Consider the following 27091-nt stretch of genomic DNA (forward strand, 5'->3'; position numbering starts at 1 on the left):
TCGCATAAAACGTGGGCACCTTTCTCATCGCATAAAACGTGGGCACCCTTTCTCATCGCATAAAACGTGGGCTCCCTTTCTCATCGCATAAAACGTGGGCACCCTTTCTCGGCGCATAAAACGTGGGCACCTTTCTCGGCGCATAAAACGTGGGCTCCCTTTCTCATCGCATAAAACGTGGGCTCCCTTTCTCATCGCATAAAACGTGGGCACCCTTTCTCATCGCATAAAACGTGGGCTCCCTTTCTCATCGCATAAAACGTGGGCTCCCTTTCTCATCGCATAAAACGTGGGCTCCCTTTCTCATCGCATAAAACGTGGGCTCCCTTTCTCATCGCATAAAACGTTGGCTCCCTTTCTCATCGCATAAAACGTGGGCTCCCTTTCTCATCGCATAAAACGTGGGCTCCCTTTCTCATCGCATAAAACGTGGGCTCTCTTTCTCATCGCATAAAACGTGGGCTCCCTTTCTCATCGCATAAAACGTGGGCACCTTTCTCATCGCATAAAACGTGGGCACCTTTCTCATCGCATAAAACGTGGGCTCCCTTTCTCATCGCATAAAACGTGGGCACCCTTTCTCGGCGCATAAAACGTGGGCACCTTTCTCGGCGCATAAAACGTGGGCTCCCTTTCTCGGCGCATAAAACGTGGGCTCCCTTTCTCATCGCATAAAACGTGGGCTCCCTTTCTCATCGCATAAAACGTGGGCACCCTTTCTCATCGCATAAAACGTGGGCTCCCTTTCTCATCGCATAAAACGTGGGCTCCCTTTCTCATCGCATAAAACGTGGGCTCCCTTTCTCATCGCATAAAACGTGGGCTCCCTTTCTCATCGCATAAAACGTGGGCTCCCTTTCTCATCGCATAAAACGTGGGCTCCCTTTCTCATCGCATAAAACGTGGGCTCCCTTTCTCATCGCATAAAACGTGGGCTCCCTTTCTCATCGCATAAAACGTGGGCTCCCTTTCTCATCGCATAAAACGTGGGCTCCCTTTCTCATCGCATAAAACGTGGGCTCCCTTTCTCATCGCATAAAACGTGGGCTCCCTTTCTCATCGCATAAAACGTGGGCACCCTTTCTCATCGCATAAAACGTGGGCACACTTTCTCATCGCATAAAACGTGGGCACCCTTTCTCATCGCATAAAACGTGGGCACCCTTTCTCATCGCATAAAACGTGGGCACCCTTTCTCATCGCATAAAACGTGGGCACCCTTTCTCATCGCATTAAACGTGGGCACCCTTTCTCATCGCATAAAACGTGGGCACCCTTTCTCATCGCATAAAACGTGGGCTCCCTTTCTCATCGCATAAAACGTGGGCACCCTTTCTCATCGCATTAAACGTGGGCACCTTTTCTCATCGCATAAAACGTGGGCTCCCTTTCTCATCGCATTAAACGTGGGCACCCTTTCTCGGCGCATAAAACGTGGGCACCCTTTCTCGGCGCATAAAACGTGGGCACCCTTTCTCGGCGCATAAAACGTGGGCACCCTTTCTCGTCGCATAAAACGTGGGCACCCTTTCTCATCGCATAAAACGTGGGCACCCTTTCTCATCGCATAAAACGTGGGCACCCTTTCTCATCGCATAAAACGTGGGCTCCCTTTCTCATCGCATAAAACGTTGGCACCTTTTCTCATCGCATAAAACGTGGGCTCCCTTTCTCATCGCATAAAACGTGGGCTCCCTTTCTCATCGCATTAAACGTGGGCACCTTTTCTCATCGCATAAAACGTGGGCACCTTTCTCATCGCATAAAACGTGGGCACCTTTTCTCATCGCATAAAACGTGGGCACCTTTTCTCATCGCATAAAACGTGGGCACCCTTTCTCATCGCATTAAACGTGGGCACCCTTTCTCGGCGCATAAAACGTGGGCACCTTTCTCGGCGCATAAAACGTGGGCACCTTTCTCGGCGCATAAAACGTGGGCTCCCTTTCTCATCGCATAAAACGTGGGCTCCCTTTCTCATCGCATAAAACGTGGGCTCCCTTTCTCATCGCATAAAACGTGGGCACCCTTTCTAATCGCATAAAACGTGGGCACCCTTTCTCATCGCATAAAACGTGGGCACCCTTTCTCATCGCATAAAACGTGGACACCTTTCTCATCGCATAAAACGTGGGCACCCTTTCTCATCGCATAAAACGTGGGCACCTTTCTCATCGCATAAAACGTGGGCACCTTTCTCATCGCATAAAACGTGGGCACCCTTTCTCATCGCATAAAACGTGGGCACCCTTTCTCATCGCATAAAACGTGGGCACCCTTTCTCATCGCATAAAACGTGGGCACCCTTTCTCATCGCATAAAACGTGGGCACCCTTTCTCATCGCATAAAACGTGGGCACCCTTTCTCATCGCATAAAACGTGGGCACCCTTTCTCATCGCATAAAACGTGGGCACCCTTTCTCATCGCATAAAACGTGGGCTCCCTTTCTCATCGCATAAAACGTGGGCACCCTTTCTCATCGCATAAAACGTGGGCACCCTTTCTCATCGCATAAAACGTGGGCTCCCTTTCTCATCGCATAAAACGTGGGCTCCCTTTCTGATCGCATAAAACGTGGGCTCCCTTTCTGATCGCATAAAACGTGGGCACCCTTTCTCATCGCATAAAACGTGGGCACCTTTTCTCATCGCATAAAACGTGGGCACCCTTTCTCATCGCATAAAACGTGGGCACCCTTTCTCATCGCATAAAACGTGGGCACCCTTTCTCATCGCATAAAACGTGGGCACCCTTTCTCATCGCATAAAACGTGGGCACCCTTTCTCATCGCATAAAACGTGGGCTCCCTTTCTCATCGCATAAAACGTGGGCTCCCTTTCTCATCGCATAAAACGTGGGCGCCCTTTCTCATCGCATAAAACGTGGGCTCCCTTTCTCATCGCATAAAACGTGGGCTCCCTTTCTCATCGCATTAAACGTGGGCACCTTTTCTCATCGCATAAAACGTGGGCACCCTTTCTCATCGCATAAAACGTTGGCACCTTTTCTCATCGCATAAAACGTGGGCACCCTTTCTCATCGCATTAAACGTGGGCACCCTTTCTCGGCGCATAAAACGTGGGCACCCTTTCTCATCGCATAAAACGTGGGCACCCTTTCTCATCGCATAAAACGTGGGCTCCCTTTCTCATCGCATAAAACGTGGGCACCTTTTCTCATCGCATAAAACGTGGGCTCCCTTTCTCATCGCATTAAACGTGGGCACCTTTTCTCATCGCATAAAACGTGGGCTCCCTTTCTCATCGCATAAAACGTGGGCTCCCTTTCTCATCGCATAAAACGTGGGCTCCCTTTCTCATCGCATAAAACGTGGGCTCCCTTTCTCATCGCATAAAACGTGGGCTCCCTTTCTCATCGCATAAAACGTGGGCACCCTTTCTCATCGCATAAAACGTGGGCACCCTTTCTCATCGCATAAAACGTGGGCACCCTTTCTCATCGCATAAAACGTGGGCACCCTTTCTCATCGCATAAAACGTGGGCACCCTTTCTCATCGCATAAAACGTGGGCACCCTTTCTCATCGCATAAAACGTGGGCACCTTTTCTCATCGCATAAAACGTGGTCACCTTTTCTCATCGCATAAAACGTGGGCACCCTTTCTCATCGCATAAAACGTGGGCTCCCTTTCTCATCGCATAAAACGTGGGCACCCTTTCTCATCGCATAAAACGTGGGCACCCTTTCTCATCGCATAAAACGTGGGCACCCTTTCTCATCGCATAAAACGTGGGCACCCTTTCTCATCGCATAAAACGTGGGCACCCTTTCTCATCGCATAAAACGTGGGCACCCTTTCTCATCGCATTAAACGTGGGCACCTTTTCTCATCGCATAAAACGTGGGCACCTTTTCTCATCGCATAAAACGTGGGCACCCTTTCTCATCGCATAAAACGTGGGCTCCCTTTCTCATCGCATAAAACGTGGGCACCCTTTCTCATCGCATTAAACGTGGGCACCTTTTCTCATCGCATAAAACGTGGGCTCCCTTTCTCATCGCATTAAACGTGGGCACCTTTTCTCATCGCATTAAACGTGGGCACCTTTTCTCATCGCATAAAACGTGGGCACCCTTTCTCATCGCATAAAACGTGGGCACCCTTTCTCATCGCATAAAACGTGGGCACCCTTTCTCATCGCATAAAACGTGGGCACCCTTTCTCATCGCATAAAACGTGGGCACCCTTTCTCATCGCATAAAACGTGGGCACCCTTTCTCATCGCATTAAACGTGGGCACCCTTTCTCATCGCATAAAACGTGGGCAATTTTTCTCATCGCATAAAACGTGGGCACCCTTTCTTATCGCATAAAACGTGGGCACCCTTTCTCATCGCATAAAACGTGGGCACCCTTTCTCATCGCATAAAACGTGGGCACCCTTTCTCATCGCATAAAACGTGGGCACCTTTCTCATCGCATAAAACGTGGGCACCTTTCTCATCGCATAAAACGTGGGCACCTTTCTCATCGCATAAAACGTGGGCACCCTTTCTCATCGCATTAAACGTGGGCACCTTTTCTCATCGCATTAAACGTGGGCACCTTTTCTCATCGCATAAAACGTGGGCACCCTTTCTCATCGCATAAAACGTGGGCACCCTTTCTCATCGCATAAAACGTGGGCACCTTTCTCATCGCATAAAACGTGGGCACCTTTCTCATCGCATAAAACGTGGGCACCCTTTCTCATCGCATTAAACGTGGGCACCCTTTCTCATCGCATTAAACGTGGGCACCTTTTCTCATCGCATAAAACGTGGGCACCGTTTCTCATCGCATAAAACGTGGGCACCCTTTCTCATCGCATAAAACGTGGGCTCCCTTTCTCATCGCATAAAACGTGGGCACCCTTTCTCATCGCATAAAACGTGGGCACCCTTTCTCATCGCATAAAACGTGGGCACCCTTTCTCATCGCATAAAACGTGGGCACCCTTTCTCATCGCATAAAACGTGGGCACCCTTTCTCATCGCATAAAACGTGGGCTCCCTTTCTCATCGCATAAAACGTGGGCACCCTTTCTCATCGCATAAAACGTGGGCTCCCTTTCTCATCGCATAAAACGTGGGCTCCCTTTCTCATCGCATTAAACGTGGGCACCCTTTCTCATCGCATAAAACGTGGGCACCCTTTCTCATCGCATAAAACGTGGGCACCCTTTCTCATCGCATAAAACGTGGGCACCTTTTCTCATCGCATAAAACGTGGGCACCCTTTCTCATCGCATTAAACGTGGGCACCCTTTCTCATCGCATTAAACGTGGGCACCCTTTCTCATCGCATAAAACGTGGGCACCCTTTCTCAGCGCATAAAACGTGGGCACCTTTCTCATCGCATAAAACGTGGGCACCTTTCTCATCGCATAAAACGTGGGCACCTTTTCTCATCGCATAAAACGTGGGCACCCTTTCTCATCGCATTAAACGTGGGCACCCTTTCTCATCGCATTAAACGTGGGCACCCTTTCTCATCGCATTAAACGTGGGCACCCTTTCTCATCGCATAAAACGTGGGCACCCTTTCTCATCGCATAAAACGTGGGCACCCTTTCTCATCGCATAAAACGTGGGCACCTTTCTCATCGCATAAAACGTGGGCACCTTTCTCATCGCATAAAACGTGGGCACCCTTTCTCATCGCATAAAACGTGGGCACCCTTTCTCATCGCATAAAACGTGGGCACCCTTTCTCATCGCATAAAACGTGGGCTCCCTTTCTCATCGCATAAAACGTGGGCTCCCTTTCTCATCGCATAAAACGTGGGCACCCTTTCTCATCGCATAAAACGTGGGCTCCCTTTCTCATCGCATAAAACGTGGGCTCCCTTTCTCATCGCATAAAACGTGGGCTCCCTTTCTCATCGCATAAAACGTGGGCTCCCTTTCTCATCGCATAAAACGTGGGCACCCTTTCTCATCGCATAAAACGTGGGCTCCCTTACTCATTTCATAAAACGTGGGAACCCTTTCTCATCGCATTAAATGTGGGCACCTTCTCTCATCGCATAAAACGTGGGCACCCTTTCTCATCGCATGCTTAATTACCATTTATTTCCCAACGTTTATACACTAAAAAAACAAAACAAGTATTCTTTCCTTTTTTTTTTTTTTTTTTTTTTTTTTTTAAATAAAATATAATACATCATTTCAGATTTATTTCGTTTTGTTTAATTTTTTTTTTTCTGTTTACGTTTTTCCGATTTCTTTTAGAAGTTCAACATCGTTTCTTTTTTTTATTATTGAAACGGGGTTATTACTTCACTTATTCTTTACCCCCCCCCTTACACACACAAGCGTACAAACACCCGGCAAACACCGGGTACCCCCACTAGTATAGTAATAGTCAGCTAACATACTTGCTAACTTCCTGTGTGTCTGCTATGGGAAGCAGTAATAAGACAAATCAGTTCCTTCACTTTTTTTTTCTTATGCCTCTATCTTCCCTGTGCATGTCCTTTTTTTTTTTTTTTTTTTTTTCTGATCATTCTTTATTTAATAAATCATTGAGAAGCTTTTTAAACCTTATATTAATTAAGAATTATTGAAATTAGTTTTATTCTTTTTTTTTTTAAATTATTGAAAAAACTTTTTGTGCTCTTTTTTTGTTTTTTTGTTTTTGAGAAAAGAATTATTGAAAACATGTTTAAAAATTTAATTTAATTATTGAAATTAGTTTTATTTTTTTCTCTCTCCAGAATTATTGGTAAAAGTAAATAGAATTAAAAAAAATTATTTTGTGTATTTTTCAACAATGTCCTTTTCTTATATTTTATTTCAATAAATCACTTCACAATAGAAATACTGAAGGAACAGATTTCTCTTGTCACCACTTCCGGTAGCAGACACACTTGAAGTTAGGAAGTACATTAGATGACTATAACCAAAAAGCTTTCTGGAAACTTTCAAAGCTTTGGGGGAATTTGAAAATATTTTATTAAATATTTAAAAATATTTATGACTAATTCTGACCCATCCGTTCCTAGGTAGTTTAGTATTTAAGTTATTGTTTGATGTCATTTAAGATATTTGTTTTTGTAGATAATGAAAAATTGGACACTGCAAAGGCATGCCAGTTACCTGCCCTTGTTGAGAGCCATATCCACCAGGTGGAGCAGGAGGAGTTACGCCTGGAACAGATGAAAAAACAGTGCAAACTTTTAAAACAGGAAACCCACCAGGTTAGTCACTGACTGCATCGGATGCAGCACTTCCTCCTCTCTTACCCCCCCCCCACCCGCTGCAAAGCTGTCCTGGTAGCCAAGCAATTATCTGAATGTTTCCATTTTCTTTTTTCTCTATCTTTTTCACCTCAAACAACGCCAGGGTTCGCACAGGCTGGAAAGGTCTTTGAATTTGACTTTTGCCTTGAAAAGGCTTTATTTCTAATATTATCTTGAAATATTTCTATTATTACCTTGAAAATATGGAAAATGTCTTGAAAATGCCTAAACATTTTTTATTCTTTATGCCCAGTAAAAATGCGTCGAAATATTAAAAATAAAGTCGAAATAAATACTATTAAATTATTATTTAAATATTAATGAGAAATAATGCTTAAAATATTTTTCAAATATTGAAAATAAAATCAAAACACATTCTGCTGAAATTAGATTATATTATTGTAGATACAAGAGTTATGTCCCTTTATTGCAAAACTATCTGATATTTTCCATATAACAACATTGGGTAGTTTTGTGATAAAGGGACGTAACTCTTGTATTCACAATATCAGAAATTGAAAATTTAAAAGTAAAATGAACACAGAGTGGATCAATTTACAATGGGGAAAAATAACATTTAATCGTGCTTGGTTGGTCAAATATAAGTAGGTCAGCCGATTAAGGAATGTAAATATGATTGTTGACAGGTATGTTGTTTTGTATTTAATTGCAAATTACTTTTGCTTTTGTCAACCATTAAGTTTTTGAGTTTATTATATTATTGTTTACATATCAAAATTTATTTTGAAAACTTGAATTTTGTCTGGAGAAAGCCTTGAAAAACTTTGAAAATCTGTACGAACCCTGAAGGCATATTGCCACTTGTACATAACGAGCTACTATATGGAATCCTATCTAATAGGAAACTTTGGAGAATTGAACAGTGAGATGTTTGTTCACATTACTTTTAAACTTTTGTAGGTTAGTACAGTCAAAGAAGCAATAAACAGGGAGGGAATTGCAAAATCTAGCAATCCTAGAGAAGAATCTATTAGAGCAGAAAGTATTTTAGCATTTAGGGACTCCTATAGTGAAGGGAAGAGATTTTGCTGGGTGTATGTATGTCAAGGGGGTACAAGTGCTATGAGTTCATCAGAGCATATTCCATTAAAATACTTTTATAACAAGCATAACATTGCGATGATGTTGTCATTCATCTTTGCTGTTTGTGAAAAGTGCTGCTGCTAATACTAAGAGTGAACACCTTTATCATGAGTGAAGAGACGAAAATAATCTGCACGAGTGTGTATTCTTTCAACTAAATTTACATGACTGAAGTAGAAATTAATTACCTAAATATCTTTCATATAGTTTCCACACTTTTGGAGAGTCGAGTTTCTTAACATTATTCTGAATAATGCAAATTATCGGTTTTATCGGATTCCCAAAACCAAGCATGTTATTCTGTTATAATTTCCATGTTTTCTTTTTTCTTTTTCTTTTGAAAGTACTTGAAACAAAGTTTGGAAGTGTTGACGAAGATCTGTGAAAAGAAACTGAAGTTGCAGAATGATGTGAAGAACGTTTCATGCCATTATCTCCAAGTCTACAACAAAATCTTGCATTCAAAGTTGGCGTAAGTTAAAAGTTACCCATCAGTTACAACATCGATTGCATTGTTCCATCCTCTGCTCGATTATATACTTATATATATATATATATATATATATATATATATATATATTCTGAAAATCCTATCATAAGTTACTTGCTTGGTTAGCATTGCTGGATGCATCGTCCTTTCGAGTTAAAACTCCTACTTGTAAGACGAAGTAAGTTCATTTCACAGTCGGATTTCGGCACGGTTTGCTTGATCTGTGTTGTTAATAGAAATTCTTGTGTGTGGGGCGGTTACTCAGTTGGTAGAGTGCTTGCCTCACATGCAAGAGGCTCGGGTTTCGAATCCTGAGTTCGGATGTATCTAACTGATGAGCCCAAATGAGGGTGAAACCCGAGTCTTCGACTTCCGGTTCATTGACTGTCATGGCTCTTGTGGGCTGTGACGTTTGGCTGTGGAATTTATTATATATAATCTCTCACATTCTGAAAATATATATATATATATATATACGGGGTGCTTTAAACAAGTTTCCAAAATTTTTTTGTACAAGTATTTAAAATTGTCATAGACTCTTGAAAATTCAGTCATTGCTATATATCTTATGAGATGACCAATTTTTATGATTTCGGGTTCATATGAACAGCTACAGCAAGAATTGGAATACACTCTACTAAAGCCTGATTGTCAAACGTGGTGGATTTCAAAAATGCAATCTGGACATAAGGATACTTTACAAGAACGATATGCAATAAAATTCAGTTTTAAACTTGGAAAAATGCCGCAAAAACGTATGGAATGCTTCAGACTGCTTTCGAACTATCTTGTATGAATTGAGCATCATTTTTGAATGGTATAAGAGATTCAAGGAGGGCAGGGAGTCTGTGAGGGATGATGAGAGGTAAAAACACCAGAGTTGATTGGCTAAATAAATAATTTCATAGATAAGGATCGTCGTGTGTCTATATAGACAATAAGTGCACAGTTTGATGTCAGTGTGGGAACTGGACACACAATTATTCGTGAGGAGCTGAAGATGCGGAAGTTTGTGCAAATGCACCAGTCCACAACTCCATCCTTGTCACAGACTATATGATAAAGATGGGCACCAGGACATTTTCTCACCCTCTCTATCGTTCAAACCTTGCTCCCTGTGACTTTTGGTTATTCTCTAAGTTCAAGGAAAAACTTAGATGCTGTTGCTATGAGAAAATTAAAGAGATGAAAGTCTGACGAGAGTCATGGACACACTCATACAAGAGGACTTCCATGGCCCTTCCAGAAGTGATTAGAACAGTACAGGTGCATTGCAGCTGGAGGAGATTACTTTGAAGAAGAAATGTCTGGAGTATATATGTTACATGACCTCCTCCTCCTCCCTTTAAATTTTATATTTTACTAGCAAAAGTACCCGTCGTTGACTGGGTTCAAAAACAGCCTACAGAAAATGGACTCTGATTTATAAAAGTATGATAGGTTATGAAAAGGAACGGTTGTAAAGAGATAGCTTCGAATTTGGGGATATCAAAACCAAAGCAAAATATGATGAAAGTAAAAAAAAAAATAGATAAATCCCATAATTTATTATACCATACCTGTTCACACTGAAACACTTATCACAATATTCTGTGGATCTATATTAAAAAACCTTGTTAAACTTTGTGACATGTATTTCTATTCTATGGAGGTCAGGTGCGAACGAACACCCCATAATTTTATTATACCATATTTCTTCAAACTGAAACATAATTATCAAAGTATACTTACGCAGATAGATATGAAAAGTCTTTATTAAAGTTTGTGCCTATTTCCATTCTATGGAGGCCATGCGTGAACGCAGACCCCACAATTTTATTATACCATCCCTATTTAAGTTAAAACATACTTATCAAAGTATTCTTATGTACATCTATATCAAAAACACTTGTAAACGTTTTTTTTTTTTAGCTTTTAAATTTTTTATTTCCATACTTTGTGGACCAGGTGCGAACGCAGACCCCACAATTTTAATGAACCACCATTCTACCAGATCAAACATACCTATTCCTGTGTCTCGATACATCTTCTATCATTATATGTAATCAGCTTTTTAAAATAGTCAACCATATAGGAGCCTATTCGTGACCAGACACACACACACACACACACAGACATTCAGCTTTATATAGAGATTTTAAGTAAATAGACCTTTCCTTTTTTCTTCATTTGAGGACTGGTTTCTTCTGTGGAAAGCAATCATTTATTAAGTTGCCTGGTGAGGACTTGTGGCTGTAATTGACCATTTGTCCAAAACATTAGCAAGTCCAGTGTTGTGACAATGTAAATTTGTTTATATATATGTGATAAATTTCTTTATTTATGCAAACATTATTGGCTACATATGTGCATACATGATTTTAGTTGTGATCTCTTTCAAAATCCAGCTTCCTTAGGTTTACATTTTCAAGTGCTGAAAAAGAATTCTGTCTTTGGAGAAATTGAGACCTCAAGTTTGTGAAAGCTGAATTTTGAAAGTGATCTAAGCTGAAACATGTATGCACATATGTAGCCAATAATGGTTGGACAAATAAAAAAATTATATAATACAACTCTGCTTGTTATTAGTTACTCTTTTATAAACATTGGAATTTCATTGGATTAACATCTAAGAAACCACAGCAATACAATCACTTTTATATATATATATATATATATATATATATATATATATTAGGAGTCATGACTTATTAAGGCCTGAAGAACACTCAAGGATAAGGGTTAATGGGTGTACAGTAGTCAATTGGACAGTATCATAGCAATCGTTAGTAGTGGAAATTTGGTAAATTGAATTACTTAAGGGGAACGGCTCATCAAGAACTCGTTTACATTGGACTTGAAGACCACTAAATTGTAGTCAGCTGGAAAACAGGGAAACGGAAGAGAGTTCCACGGACGTGCAGTTCTGAGAAAAGCTTTGTTCATAGAATTTACATTTAGGTTTAGACACAGATAAAGAGTGGGGGAATTTATTGATAGTAGTTTCAGCTAATTAAAAGGAGGTACAGCATGTAAGGGCAATTGAGTTTTGCTAAAAAAAAAAAAAAAAAAAGAAACCAGAGAGTTTTGAATTATAACAAGGGAGGTAATTATTTTCTGAAAACTTAAAATAATCTTAGGCCAATTTAGCAAAACTCAGTTTTTGCTGTCTTTGAAAACTGTTTTCATAAATAATTAATTTTCTACCTTATTGTTTTTCATAATTTTTTGATATGTTCATTACTGTGACATGACAATTATGTAGATACTATTGATTTTACATGAAATTCAATATTAGAATCTTAAATTTCACTCTAATAACGATGATGCACCCTTAATTAAAATTTTCCTTGATGATTTTCCATAATTTTTGGTGTAGATACCTACTTTTTCCTGATACCTAAGTATATCAAGATTTTCCTGTTAAATTATTTGGAACTGTCATATTTCACCTGTGTATATCTAACTACAAGCACCAAAAAATGATGTCGAAAATAGAATAGGGGTTCCTACATTCAATAAAACGTACTTGCAAATGCTCGGAGGTTACATCGGCCGAAACATTGTGAAAACAACAACCAAGATGAGAATTTTCTTTTTCTTACAGTTTGTGCAACACGGACATGTTATGTGATACGTATACCGAGGAAACCATCCCTGCTCTTCAAGCTATAAGGTATGAATATTAATTTTTATTGCCGTTCTTCAACATCTGTGCTAGGTGAACAAGTAATCTATCCCCGACTTTATAATAAAAACCAATGTGTATTTAATGATATCATCTGGTACTATTAGCATAATTCAAAGTTCTTTATAAATAAATGACTGGAGCACTGTCTAGTGGCCGTCAGTGTTTAGATATAAAAAAACATTGCGATATAATTTTACTATTAGAATTCGCCTAGTTATTAGAACTGCCAACAATCAACTGCATAGGTTCGATCGCTTAGGATGAATGCTAGTCCAGTCAGACTCATGACCTAATACATGACTGGTTATAAGCAATAAATATAGCATAAGTATCAAATTATAATGTACTAGCAGTTCAACCCGGCTTTGCTCGGGCACTATGTACTGTTCATAACTTGCCCTTCGTATGAATACACTTTGTGTAAGATTTCAAATGTTTAGACCAAAATTTGTCTGAATAATTTCACAGAAACTGCAGAGGTCAATTTTTTTAACTTTGACCCCAATTTTGACCCCTTAACGTTTATTATTTTTGGTCTCAAATCAAAATACAAAGTTTTACCCATGTCCAAGTTAACTACATCTAAAATTTTAAGTCTTTAGACCCAAAATTGGCGGAGGAATTTGGTAGAATCTGCAAAGGTCAACCTTTTCAACTTTGGCCTTTTAGCAGCCAAATTTTCGCCCCAAAACTGATTAAAATGCTTGCCACATGTCTTAATACCCGTTATGTATAAATTTCAAATGTTTAAACCCAAAATTGGCTGAGTAGTTTGCTAGATACCACAATGGTCAAATCTTTTGAGCTTTGACCCCGTGGCAGCTCAAATGTTCGACCCAAACTTAAAATTAAAAAGCTTGCCCTATCTCTGAATACCCTTTATGTAAAATTTCAAATGTTTAAACCAGAAATTGGCTGAATAATTTGGTAGAGACCGCAGAGGTCAAATTTTTTTTTAACTTTGACCCCAATTTTGACCCCCTTAACATTTATTTTTTTTGGTTTCAAATCAAATTAAAAAGTTTGATCCATGTCTAAGTAACCTACATTTAAAATTTCAAGTGTTTAGACCCAAAATTGGCAGAGGAGTTTGGTAGAGTTCTCAAAGGTCAGATCATTAAACTTTGACCCCTTGACGATCAGATTTCTGGGCATTTGGGGCCATTTTTGACCCCTTTTGAGCTACTGGGAATGCCGAATTCCAAGTGGAAATGGACAAACGGTGCAGTTTCACACCTTTAAGACATGTATATTTGAATTCAGCACCATGGAAAACCACTATATAGACATACATATCAAGTTTTTGAGTAATATGAAAAAAGAACTTCAAAAAGACATGTTTTTTAGTTTTAAAAGTCTCAGAGGAATATAAACCAGAATTTTGCCATAGTCACCCATATTGAATTTATATTAAGAACAATGGCCCTCCACATTTTGGCCAAGTTTCACGAAAATCTAATGGATTGATCAAATGCTATAGGGGGGAAAAAAAAGTGTCATTTTTGGCCATTTTTTAGGCATTTTTGGCCTCGTTTGAGTCCCTGGGGATTTGTTATTCAATGTTTTCAAATACGTGTGAAAGCATACAAGCGACGGAGAAGAATATTACATTGTATTGCCTTGAAAAAAAAAAAACATCCTTTAACACTACACACAATGTTTCAAGTAAACTACAACATCCTTCTCACATACATATATATATATATATATATATATATATATATTAACAGCAGCAGCCAAATAGCATAACAGAAGCATCGATGGTTGCCTAGGTGGTCGAGTTTCAACTACCTCAAGCCAGGTTTGAAACTCGACCGCCTAAGCGACAGTCAGCGCTCTTAATCGTTACGCTAGTTGGCTGCTGCTAAGATGGGCATGTGAATTAACAATATTTAAACATTGTCCAAATGCCTAAGCTCCATTTGTTGAGTTATCTCTCTTGTTCTTTTGAGAATTGTTTCAAAATAGTGAATGAGATAGTCACACATTATATGCTAATAAAGCATTAATTTTTAATTTTTTTTTTTTTTTATTTTATATGATTTTTGAGACAAAGTATGAAATAAGGACACAGCAAATTATGGTTGTCCAAAATCCCCCTTATATAAAGAAAAAAGATAAATCTGTATGATGTATGTACTCATGATGAGCAAGAATATCATATTCCGAAAATCGGACAAAGTAGGGAATAAAGACCCCAGCCGACTTAACTAAGAAAAAAAAACAAAAAAAATATCAATCTAAAGATTAATTAAAGTTATGTAAATATATAAAAACTGCATTCTTGGTTGTAAAAATCCACTTGAATGAGCCAAGATGAAGGTTAAAACAGTGTCAACTGAAATCTGTGTGTTTTTGTTTTCTTAGTAAAGTCGGCTGGGGTCTTTATTCCCTACTTTGTCCGATTTTCGGAATATGATATTCTTGCTCATCATGAGTACATACATTATACAGATTTATCTTTTTTTTTTATATAAGGTGGATTTTGGACAACCATAATTTGCTTCTTATATGAACGTTATCCTAGGTTTTTCTTTTTTAATTTTTTTTTTAGATTTTCCCCCTATATAAAAAAACAAAAAATAAAAATTTGTACGATGTACATACCTGTGACAATATGCACTTCAAAAATTCTTGTTTTATGGAGGTCAATCTGTATTTGTTGACATCCGACTTGAAGGTGATCACGCTATAGTCTGAAGATAAAGTGATATCCTCCACAGGTTGGAAGTTTTGTTATACATGATATTCTTTTTGTTCCTTTTGTTTGCATGTTACACTTTGAAAAAGATCAAATACGATTTTAGAAGGCAAAACTTTGTGTGTGATTGTTTCTGGGAGGATAAAGTGATAATTTTGGTTGCCATTCAACGTTAATTACATATAATATTCTGCGTGTCCCTTTCTTTAGTCTGTTCGTATGTTACACTTTGAAAAAAGTCAAACTGCTTTTAAAAAAAAAAGTCCAAATTTTGCAAAATTTGGCTTAAAAAAGTCCAATCTGGCAAAACTGAACAAGAATGAGTGACCTCCCTTTGATGTAGCCTCGTTTTCAAATATGATTATCACACTGTATGATATTTGAAAATGAATATCTTTATATCCAATTAATCCAAAGATTAATTAAAACTGTGTAAATATATAAAATACGTACTCTTGGTTGTGAAAATCCTCTTGAATGTACCAAGGTATAGGTTAAACTGGTATCGACTAAAGTCTTTTCTTTTCTTAGTGAAGTCGGCTGGGGTCCTTATTTTATACATCATCCAATTTTTAGAATATGATATTTTCGTCTCATCATGAGTACATACATCATACAGATTTTTTCATCTTTTTTTTTTTTATATAGGGGGATTTTGGACAACAATAGTTTGTTTCTAATATAAATGTTATCATAGGTTTTTTTTTTTTCTTTTTCTTTTTTTTTTTTTTTACAATTCTCCCAATATTAAAAAACAAAAAAATAAAAATCTGTACCATGTACATACCTGTGACAAAACGAAAATATCATATTCCAAAAATTACTTAAATTGATCAAGTAGTTTTATTTTTTATAAAGAAAATCATTTTTAAACAATTAATTGGAATTTGTAGACATTACAACATAAATCTTGCTAATTTGAATAATTGAGTTATCTCCCTTCCTTTTTGTCTTTTTTTTTTTTAGATTGTTTTCAAAATGGCAGACAAGACGGCTGCTCTTCTGTTACTCATAAAATTTGATTTTCTTATTTAAAAGTAAAACTATTTGATCAATTTACATGATATTTTGGAATGTGATATTTTTGTTTCATTACGAGTACATACATCATTTTGATTTTTTTTTTTATATATAAGGGCGATTCTGGACAAGCACCATAGTTTGTTTCTAATATGAATATTATGGTAGGTTTTTCTTTCTTGTTTTTCAGAAAGCACCTGGATGATCAGTTTTCAAGAAGCAAAGAAGAATACAAACAAATGACGCAAGCATTACAAGAATACGAGAAGCTTGGCCCGGATTTTACTGCTGTCGTTGACAAGTACCGAAAATTAGAAGAAAAAATCGAAAGCCTGCAATGGTCAGTGGCACGGTTACAGAAGCCGGCGGACTAAAATTGTGGATGTTATACCTGTAGCGTGGACCCTACTTTCAATGATCGCATTTTGCACTAAGATTCACATTGACTGTTAAAATGGATAAAAACGTTGTGTGAAAGAAAAAGAAAAAACATTGTTAATGAACACACACACACATATATATATTTAGAAATGAGTGAAAGTTTTGTTTTTTTTTAGTGAGAAAGTTGTTAGAGTTCTTGTACAAAATTTGAAGAAGGCAATGAAAAAAATCATAAGTCTCTGTGTTTATGTTTGTTTGACTAACGTCGTGGATGTTGACTCTACCTTTTGATGCTGTTTTTTTTTTTTTTTTTTTTTTTTTTAAGAAGTACCAGGATCTACACTGACTGTAAAAATGTTGAAAATGAATAAAAATGTAAAAGGTTAGAAATAAAAGAAGAAAAAAAAACATTAATGAACACAAAAATTTATATAAAATAAATGTAACGTTAAAAATGCAATCACCTTCATAGTTGTTGTTTGACCACGTTTCGGAAACTCCTTCTCTCTTCTTCGACAGGTGATTCAACGACAACACTCATGAGGATGAGGATAACAGTTTGCAAAGGAATAAATTCATAAATTATGAAGCCTCATCTGAAAGGATTAAAAAATGAATTATCTATATATATATATATATATATATATAATTATCAAAGAGTAAATCTTTGACAAAACAAAACTTATCAAGATAAAAGCTCAACACTATTAAGAGGAGCAAACAAAAATATTGAATGAAAGATAAAGAATAAAAGTAATATATTACTTTATTATGTCATCAAAACAATAAGGCAAAGTTAAGGGGAAATTTAAGAAAAATCCTTTTTAGACCATAGCATTTTGAAGCTAAATGCTTTTCATCAGAAAAGAAGGGGCAGAATTATGCAATGTGCAAATCTATATATATAAAAATGTAAATTTGGTTCGTCAAAAGTGAATAAAACCATATTTCTACGTTACCAATTTATTTGAAATTTTCAGACAACCCATCTTTAGAGCCGAGGGATGTTTTTATGTTATTAAAATAAATTTACCTTTTATTGATCCGTGCTGAAATAATAACGTTATTATTTAAAAAGCCATTCTTAACATGGGGAGAAGAGGGTGTTTTGTAACTATTCTGGACTTTCACCTAACAATTTAATAAACAAAAATTAAACTTAAGCAGACAAGGAACAGTACTGAAGCATTAACATTATTTAGAATACAATTGAATAAAAAAAAAAAAAACTTTAATTAAACTTGGAAATACGATTTAAAAAATAGTACGGATCGGTAAGTGCATTAGCACCATAAATTTGTCTAATTCTTAATTTCTTATGTTATTGGAAAACAAAAAAGAAAAAAAGGTAAATATGAGGAATTACTCCACCCTCGAAAATTCCTTTAAAATTACCACTCCTTTAGGTTTTCGGGGTCACTGAAAACGAAAATAACCTTTATAATTAAGGCAAACGAGTAGTTTCCAAGATATGAAGAAATGTTAGTTTAAAAAAGTGAAGGATCACTTTTCCATAATAATTTAACGTAAAATGATCACCCACTTTGTGGCCACTATTTTTGAACAGCAATTTGATTTTTGGGGTGGGGGCTTTCTTTCTACCCTTGGAAAATCCTTTAAAATTACCTGCTTAAATTGGTTGGAGGGGCGGGGGGGGTCGGCCGCCAAAACACCCCCCCCCCCACACACACACAGAAAAATGCCCCTCTCTCAAGTGGCCAGAAAGTGGGTGCTCATTCTAAGTTAAATTTAAATTGAAAAGTGATCTCCCACTTTTCGAAAAAGTAATTTCTTCATATCATGAAAACTTTCTTTTTGCGACGGAAACGGTTTGCAGATTCGTTTTTAGTACACTGAAATCTACAATAAAATATTTCGTTATATACGAACATGAGACGGGCCTTAAAGTAAAATAATACCGGATTTTGGGGGCAGATTTGCCATTTAGTTGTATAATATCCTCAAACCAGGTAATCACTAAAAGGGACTCTTAAAAGTCGTTACCTGTATCAATCAAAATTTAAAACCACTGATTATATGTCAGCCTATATCACAGTAACATATATTGAGTGAGTTCCTAACAGTATTTTGTATAGTTTTTTAGTTTAAATTCATTTTCCCAAAATTTCCCCAAACTTAACGTGTTCGATACAGTCTGCCGCCATTTTCAAATATACCGATAAACACTGCATGTTTTTGAACTGATTAAACATTATACATTATATAAAAACACTACAATCTTATCCAGTTAGGTAGAACATTTACTTTTCTTGCCTTTGATAACATTTATTTGTTATATATTCATTTTTTGACAACTTCTTGTATCTGTTAATACAAACCCTTTTCATTTAATGTAACGTTTAGTCAGCTCGAAAAACAGTGTTTATCGGTGTATTTGAAAGATACAAATGGTGGCGGACACTGTTGATTATGTTAAGTTTGAGAAAGTGAGTTAAAACTAAAAAACTATACAAAATACTGTCACAAACCCACCGATTATGTCAGCCTATGTCATGGTAACATATTCGGTGGGTTTTTGATACTGTATTGTAGAGTTTTTAGTTTTCAACTTAATTTCCAAAACTTAACGTATTCAACAGTCTGCAACCATTTCTGTTTTTCCAGCCGATTAAACATTTTACCTTACATAAAAACACTAAACAATTATCCAGTCAGGTAGAAATGTAACTTACCTTACCTTTGCTTTCATTTGTTTTTGGACAACTTTTTCGAATCTGTGTATAGTAACCCCCCCCCCCCCCTCATCACTCAAATATTAATTACTAACTCACATTTTTGTATACAGAAAAAAAAAAAACATTTAGCGTTTCAACGTTAGCTTTATCCACCGATTGTTGGTCTGAGGATCAGGATCCAATTCTGTAAGAGTACCATTTTTTTCATTTTTTTTTTTTTTTTTTTTTTTTTTTTTTTTTTTTTTTTTTTTTTTTTTTAGTGGATTGCTGTTCTAAGAATATAAGAAACATGCATTTTCTCTTTTTATTAGAATTTCCATTACACCAAATTGAGCCACAGCAACGCATGGCAGGGTACAGCTAGTATTAAATAAAACTGGCTTAATGACAATTAGATATGAAATAAGAAAGGAGGAATAGTATAAAAATGGTAAAAAGTAATTAAAAGTAGGTATAACATATGGGTAAATCGGAAGGGTAGAGTATATGTAGGTAAAAATATATATATATATATATACATGATTATTGCAACATCTTGTCAGACGAGTGCTACTCCCTCAGATATGAGCCCAAAAATGTCTTCTTTCACACGCTCAAGCAGGCATGACACTGAAGACGGTCATTAAGATCAATTATTACATGCTTCCACCATTTCAAGCCTCCATGCATCACAACTTTTCCATCGCCACAGGACCATTTTTATAGACAAATTCCTGAGGGAATATCTATACACAGATGATGTTACAGAGTCTTAGCTTTGTACGACAGCTAAGTCTCTCTCTCGCTTCAAAATGTTGAGATCCAGCAACAAGCAAGAGCAAGATAGCCAGCAACAAGTTAAACTGCAGACCAGCTTAATGCGGGCACTGGTCTCCCGCTTTGTTTTTTTAAATCCGAGATTTGCTTCTAGAAAGGTTACCTTCACCACGGTTTACGGGAGCCCTCTCCACCCCAACACATACATACATACACACACGTTGCTAGTTGGCCGTTGACCCCAAAAAAGGGTTCATACATACATACATTCTATCTACCCTTCTGTTTTACCCTTATACTGTACCTACTTTTAATTACTTTTTACCATTTTATCGTATTCCTTTGTTCTCATTTCATATCTAAATGTCATTAAGCCAGTTTTTTCTTCTGTATTTGTATTTTGTATAATTCTGCCCCTTCTTTTCTTATGATGAGAAGCATTTACCTTCAAAATGCCATGTCCTAAAGAGTTTTTTTTTTCTGTATTTGTATTTTGTATAATTCTGCCCCTTCTTTTCTTATGATGAGAAGCATTTACCTTCAAAATGCCATGTCCTAAAGTTTTTTTTAATTTTCCCCTTAACTTTTCCTAATTGTTCTGATGACATAATAAAATTATATATAACTTTTATTCCTTATCTGTCATTTATTATATATATATATGAGATAAAAAAGTTTTTGTGAGGCGATTGTTAGAAATATTGAGTTCTCAGATTTGTAGAATGTTGAAGAACACAAACTTCTGCTTAAATCACTAGAGTGTCCCATAGATGTTCTGATGAGAAGCATTTAGCTTCAAAATGCCATGGCCTATTATTTTTTTTTTGTTTTTTCTGAATTTTTCCCTTTAACATTTCCTTATTGTTCTGATGACATAAAAAAGTTGTGTATAATTAAAAATTAATTTTTGTGACACGATTGTTAGAAATATTTAATTCTCAGATTTGTAGAATGTTGAAGAACACAACAAACTTCTGCTTAAATCACTAGAGCGTCCCATAGATGTTCTCAGCTTTTTTTTATCGCAAGTGACTCTTGTTATCTTTATTTCAAATGTAAATTACAATATTGTATCTGTTAAACGTTTTCTTAATGATTTCAAAAATAAAAATAAAAAAAACATTAATGAACACAAAAATTGATATAAAATATTTTTTAAAAAAGTATACAGATTTATAAATGATTAAAAGATATTTTTTGTAAGATTATTCTTTCGAAATGTTGAGTTCTAATATTTGTAGAACGTCAAAGAAGATAAAACTTCGTATTATTTGAATTCATCGGACTACTGTTCTCATCTTGCCTGCGATTTTTACAACATTTCGGTCGATGTAACCTCCAACCTTTTTCAGGTGTATCTTGTCGAACTCAGGAATTTCAAGCGAAACCCTTTATTTACTTTGGCAACTGCTGGATACGTTGAATATCAAATCGATTCAACGCAGGCAAGAAAGATATTTAATCATCTATACCTGGTGTATGATGGAGAACTAGGTGCCCAACGCTGGTATACAGCACCATATCTCAAAACGTGGCAGAAGGTGTGTGGTATCACCCCTAACCAGTGCCAGGGACAACTGGATCCGACGGCTCAGGGAATCGAGTTTAAATTCCCGGAGTCCTACGCTCTTCAATTGCCTGCCACGTAACATCAGAGAGATCACGAACTGCAAAACAGAATCGTTCAAGTCGGCGCTGGATACCTGGCTGAAGTCTGTACCAGACGAACCTCAGATCCCCGGTTATACCGCTATGAGACGCAGTGAATCCAATAGCTTACGCCACATGCTTGTCTGTGTAAAGAGGGACAGCAAAACGATGCAGCGGTCTATTGATTCGGCGCCGCCTATACCGTCCCAACTGGAGGCCGCTTGCCGCAGTGACCTTGGAGGGCTCTGACCGCCGAAAGACGTCACACAAATCACACAAAAATTACTTCACAGGGGTAGCATGCTCTTGTTCTTTCAGCCATGACTGGATAGAGGTCCTAAGTAATTCGTAGTTGTATTTTTCGGTCACCCAGACTGAGGATTGAACCTTCAACTTTCAGGAGAATATCACTTTTGAAAATTGATTTTTCCAAGTACTCTAACCGGGTCCTTGCGGATATTCTCCTGAAGGCTGAAAATTCAATCCTCAGTGTGAACAACCGAAAAAATACAATTGCAAATTACTTAGGACCTCTGTTCCAGTTATGGCCGATGGAACAAAAGCATGCTCCCCCCCCACCTCCCCGTGAAGTAAATAAGGGTTCCGCTTGAAATTCCAAATTTCTAAGTTCAACAAGATATACCTGAAAAAGGTCGGAGGTTATATCGACCGAAACCTTGTAAAAATCTCACTCAAGATGAGAACAGCAGAATCCAAATAAGGCAAATAACCAATCCTCATCTCAAAAAATTTAGAAAAGATGAGACTTGTAGTTAAATTGTTAAAGCCTCTCATAGATGTTCGCAGTTTTTTGCTTGAAATCGACAGTTCGTGAGAAGAAACAACTAAAGCACAAAACATTCTGGCATCCAGGAGCCCCCCCCCACCTCCATCACAGTAAACGGATGAGACTCTGCTGCTTGTTGGACGAGTCAATCCTTCATGATAAACACCCGTCTAGCTAAAACCACTGTCAGTAATTTCCCCCACTCTTTATCTGACATATATTCCATGAACATAGCTTTTTTCTGAGAAGTGCACGCCTGTGGAATTCTCTTCAGTTTGCCTGTTTCCCACCTGACTACAACTTGGACGTCTTCAAGTCCAACATAAACAAGTTCCTGATTAATCGCCCCCTTAAGTAAGACACTTTATCAAATCTCCAATACCAACTATTACTACAATATTATCCCATTGATTATTGTACACAAAATAACCCTTATCCCCGAGTGGCTTACGGGCCTTGATAAGTGGTGATCCCCATGTAAAAAAAAAAAAAAAAAAAAGTCAAGGTTATATTGTTATCTTTATTTAAAATGTCTGTTTTCACACCTCAGTTCACTGTAAATTGCAATATTGTATATGTTAAATGTTTCTTGTTTGTTTGTTTGTTTTTTTAATGATTTCAAGAAGAAAATAAATAAATAAAATGTTTATCTTTTTATAATGAAATTTTAGTACTTGTACAGTTTAGTCAAGATATAAAAAAATGAAAATATCGAAACAAAGATTATATTGCACGTATCTGTTATGGAATGAAGTTCCCCGGAAAAAAAATTTCACTTAATTTCATCAAGTAGTTTTTTTTGTTTTTTTTTTTACAGCAAAAAAACAATTTATGATACCGAGCAAAAGGTTCGATTTTTAGGAAGAAAAGCTAGAATTATAGATGGGGAGGAAGTATCGGCGCTTTACATGGAGTTATATCCCCATGGTGTCTTTAGCAAATTTCAAAATGGCTGACTTCAACGCTCTGTTCTGTTACTTTTTTACTCATATCATGTTTAATGTTTGGGCAAAATTTCAAAAAATTCCAAGGCGTAGTTATTGAGAAAAGTGCGGACAAACAAACGGTCAAGGATGAATTTATAAGTCCACCCTCCTTTTGTCAGGGTACTAAAAGTTTTTTTTGTTCTATTATATTTTAATTCCCCCTTTTCAGAATTATAAAATAAAATCTTTGGAAATTTTTGGTATGGATAAAACGAGTGAAGATAATTGAATTTTACTTTGAAAATGGATGGTCAATTGTTGCAACGAAAAGATCTTATATGCGCTATTTCAATTTTCAACATCCTCCTAGTAGGCCTGTCATAATGAACTTAGTGACGCGTTTTCAAGAGCAGGGCTCTGTAAATAAGTCTAGATGTGGATGAGGTGGCTCAGTACGTACACTTGAAAATACTGAAGATGTGAGGCATAGCATTGAAGAGAACTGAATCACATCTACTTGAAGGTGTTCTTAAGAATTTGCCATTTCACAGAGTTCTCTATAGCACATTTGAAGAGACTTACACGTGTCCTTACAAGGTTCAATTAGTGCAATCTTTACAACTATCAGACTTTCTAAAATGACTAAATTATGCTGTTAGGTTTCTACAAACTGCAAGGAATGACAATGAGTTTATTCACAAGTTGATCATGGGAGATGAAGTTCATTTCCATTTGAATGAGTATGCCAATAAGCAGAATACCAGATTCTGTGGCATCGAAAATCCACACCAAGTTCATGGGAGTCCAATGCACCCAGTTCAAGTCACAGTATGGTGTGGAGTAACCTCAGAAAGGATTATTGAGTCATTTGAAGATGCGAATAAAAATGATGTGACTGTAACTGCTGAGAGATAAAGAGATATGTTAGTGAATTTTTTCCAACCTCAGTTAGCAAACATACCAGGGTATTGGTGGCAACAAAATGGAGCAGCTTGAGCCAAAATGCAGTTGTTAACTGTGATGTTTCAGGATCGAAAAAAAACTCAAAATTCAGATTTTTAATGGCCTCCATGTTCACCTAATTTGTCAGCACCAGAATTTTGGCTTTAGGGATATCTTAAAGACAAAGTGTATGCAAATAAGCCTCGAACCATCTAAGAACTTAAGGCAAAAATACGACAGGAAATTCTTTCTTTACAACCTCCGATTTTAAGAACTGTCGTGAAGAATAGGTTAGAAAGAGCTTGACTTTGCGAAGCCGAGAATGGAGGCTACTTAAGAGACATTATCTTTTCGTAATTAAGTCGGAACAAATTTCCACACTAATAAAAAAGGATTAAATAAAGTCATTTTAAAAAAAAAAGTTGTTTCATTTTCAAACTGTAAAGTGACTTATGGACCACACTGTATAAAAGGGACCTATTTATGTGTGTGTTTGTATGTCAATTACAAAATTTTTGGGTTTGTATTACTGAACACATAGATTCGAAAAAGTTGTCAAAAAACAAATATATAACAAATAAATGTTATCAAAGGTAAGATAAGTTACTTTTCTACCAAACTAGATATATTTTTCGTGTTTTTATTCAATGTAACATGTTTATTCAGCTCGAAAACCATACAGTGTTTACCGATGTATTGGAAAATTCAAGATGGCGTCTGACTCTCTCTTTAACACGGTAAGTTTGGGAAAAGGTGTTATAAATAAAAAACTGGGTAAAATACTGTTAAAAATCCGCTCAATATATGTTACCGTGACATAGGTTGACATCTATTCGGCAGAGTTTTAATAGCATTTTGTCTAGTTTTTTATTTATAATACCTTTTTCCAAACTTAACGTGTTAAAAAGGAAGTGAGGCGCCATCTTGAATTTTCCAATACATCGGTAAACACTATGGTTTTCGAGCTGAATAAATATGTTACATTGAATAAAAACACAAAAAATATATCCAGTTTAGTAGAAAAGTAACTTATCTTACCTTTGATAACATTAATTTGTTTTTGTTTTTTGGCAACTTTTTTGAATCTGTGTACAGTAATACAAACCCAAATTTTTACACACGTATCTTACATGCACCAACTTGGCATCATTAGAAAGAGCGATGTCTGGGACAAATAATATGGAAAAAATGGTCAATTATTTTGTATAGAAATTGTTTTATTTCAAGTGTGGGCCGCCTAAAATAGTTTCTTTCTAAACGATTTCAATAACTGTGCATGCATCAACCATTGTTCTCTGAATTACTTTAAATACAAGAATTTTCTACATGATTTCATAATGAGCGCTGTGGCTCAGTGGATTAGAAGTTTGTCTCATAACTATTAGTTTTGAGGTTCATGCACGTCTACTGGTCATCATTTTTTTTTTTTTTTTTTTTGCACTTAATCAGTTGTTTTGTAATTTTGGCAGCTAATTATATTAAAACAAAAAGCAATTTCCTTATTTCAATTTAAAAAAAAATTTTTAGCAGTGGTTTAAATCAACTTGAGGGTTAAATTTTTACTTAAAAGAAACAGAAATTCCAATCCAAATCTATATATATACACGAAAGCGTGTGTGTTATTTTCTGTGTCGCACTTACATCTGGGTCGTTTAATTGTTATGTACTTCCATTTCTTGTAATAAATAATTTTACCAAAACTTCTTCATAAGTTTTGGTTTCGGTTATAACTGATAGTACTTAAGTCATTTAATTTTTTTATAAATAATTTTAGTAAGAATTCTTCATAATTTCGGTTTCTGTTTGGATTATAGCTAATGGCACTCAAGTCATTTTTTTTTAATACATAATTTTACCAAGGATTCTTCATAAGTCTTGGTTTTGGCTTCGATTTTAGCTGATGGAACTAAAGTTTATATATATATATATATATATATATATATATATATATATATATATATAAAGTTTGGGATTCATTCGGTTTCGATTCAAGCTGATGAACCCAAGTCATATAGATATATTTTTTATTTTTGAAATCGCAACTTTATAATATATAAAAACCAATAGAACATTAACTCTATAATAATATATACGAAATCCGCAGGAATTAAATATCATATTAAAGCATATTTTATGACCTGGCTATGCCGGGTCTGCGCTAGCTTGGATAAATACTTTTGCAGTTTTTTTTCTTTTTTCTTTTATTGCAATTTCACCCCAAACAAGGCACATTGCCAATTTGCTGTAGGGGGCTACTATCAGGGACATAAGCTACAGGGGTACTATGCGGGGAGTCTGGCAGCAAGATGTCGGTTCACATTACACTTCAACTTCTGCATGTCAGTACAGTTGGGGAAGCAGGGTCCTGGAATGGAATTCCAGAGTCTAGCGGTTCTGGGGAAGAAACTACTGGAGTAGAAAGATCTTTTACATCTAGGGATCTCTACTGTGTGAGGGTGAGATTTAGCTGCCTGTCGGGTTTGTCGAGGGTGTTTATGTTGTGGGGGCACAAGTGCTTGCAGTTCGTCAGAGCCTTCTCCATTAAAATACTTGTAGAACAGGCAGAGGGATGCAACATTTCGTCGATGGGACAGAGGCTGAAGCCTGGATGCCAGTTCAGGGCCTATCAGATTGGCGACTCTCTTTTGAACCTTGTCTAGGAGCGAGAGACAAGTAGCAGATGCACCAGCCCAAATGTGACAACAATACTCCATATATGGG

At 36.8% G+C, this 27091-nt stretch overlaps 1 protein-coding gene across 1 annotated transcript in view; it reads left to right on the forward strand.

Moving 5' to 3' along the window:
- LOC145268719 (HAUS augmin-like complex subunit 4) overlaps positions 1–17077 on the forward strand; it is a 63729-nt gene extending 46652 nt beyond the window's left edge. Inside the window, exons 6-9 of the mRNA XM_080124269.1 lie at positions 7066–7205; positions 8696–8823; positions 12428–12496; positions 16423–17077. Coding sequence (XP_079980395.1) covers positions 7066–7205; positions 8696–8823; positions 12428–12496; positions 16423–16606 — 521 coding nt within the window. The 3' untranslated portion in view covers positions 16607–17077. The remainder of the gene's footprint in view (positions 1–7065; positions 7206–8695; positions 8824–12427; positions 12497–16422) is intronic.
- Positions 17078–27091: the final 10014 nt, after the last annotated feature.

Source organism: Euprymna scolopes, chromosome 44 (assembly GCF_053919585.1).
Source record: "Euprymna scolopes isolate OS-2025 chromosome 44, ASM5391958v1, whole genome shotgun sequence".
Taxonomy (NCBI): domain Eukaryota; kingdom Metazoa; phylum Mollusca; class Cephalopoda; order Sepiida; family Sepiolidae; genus Euprymna; species Euprymna scolopes.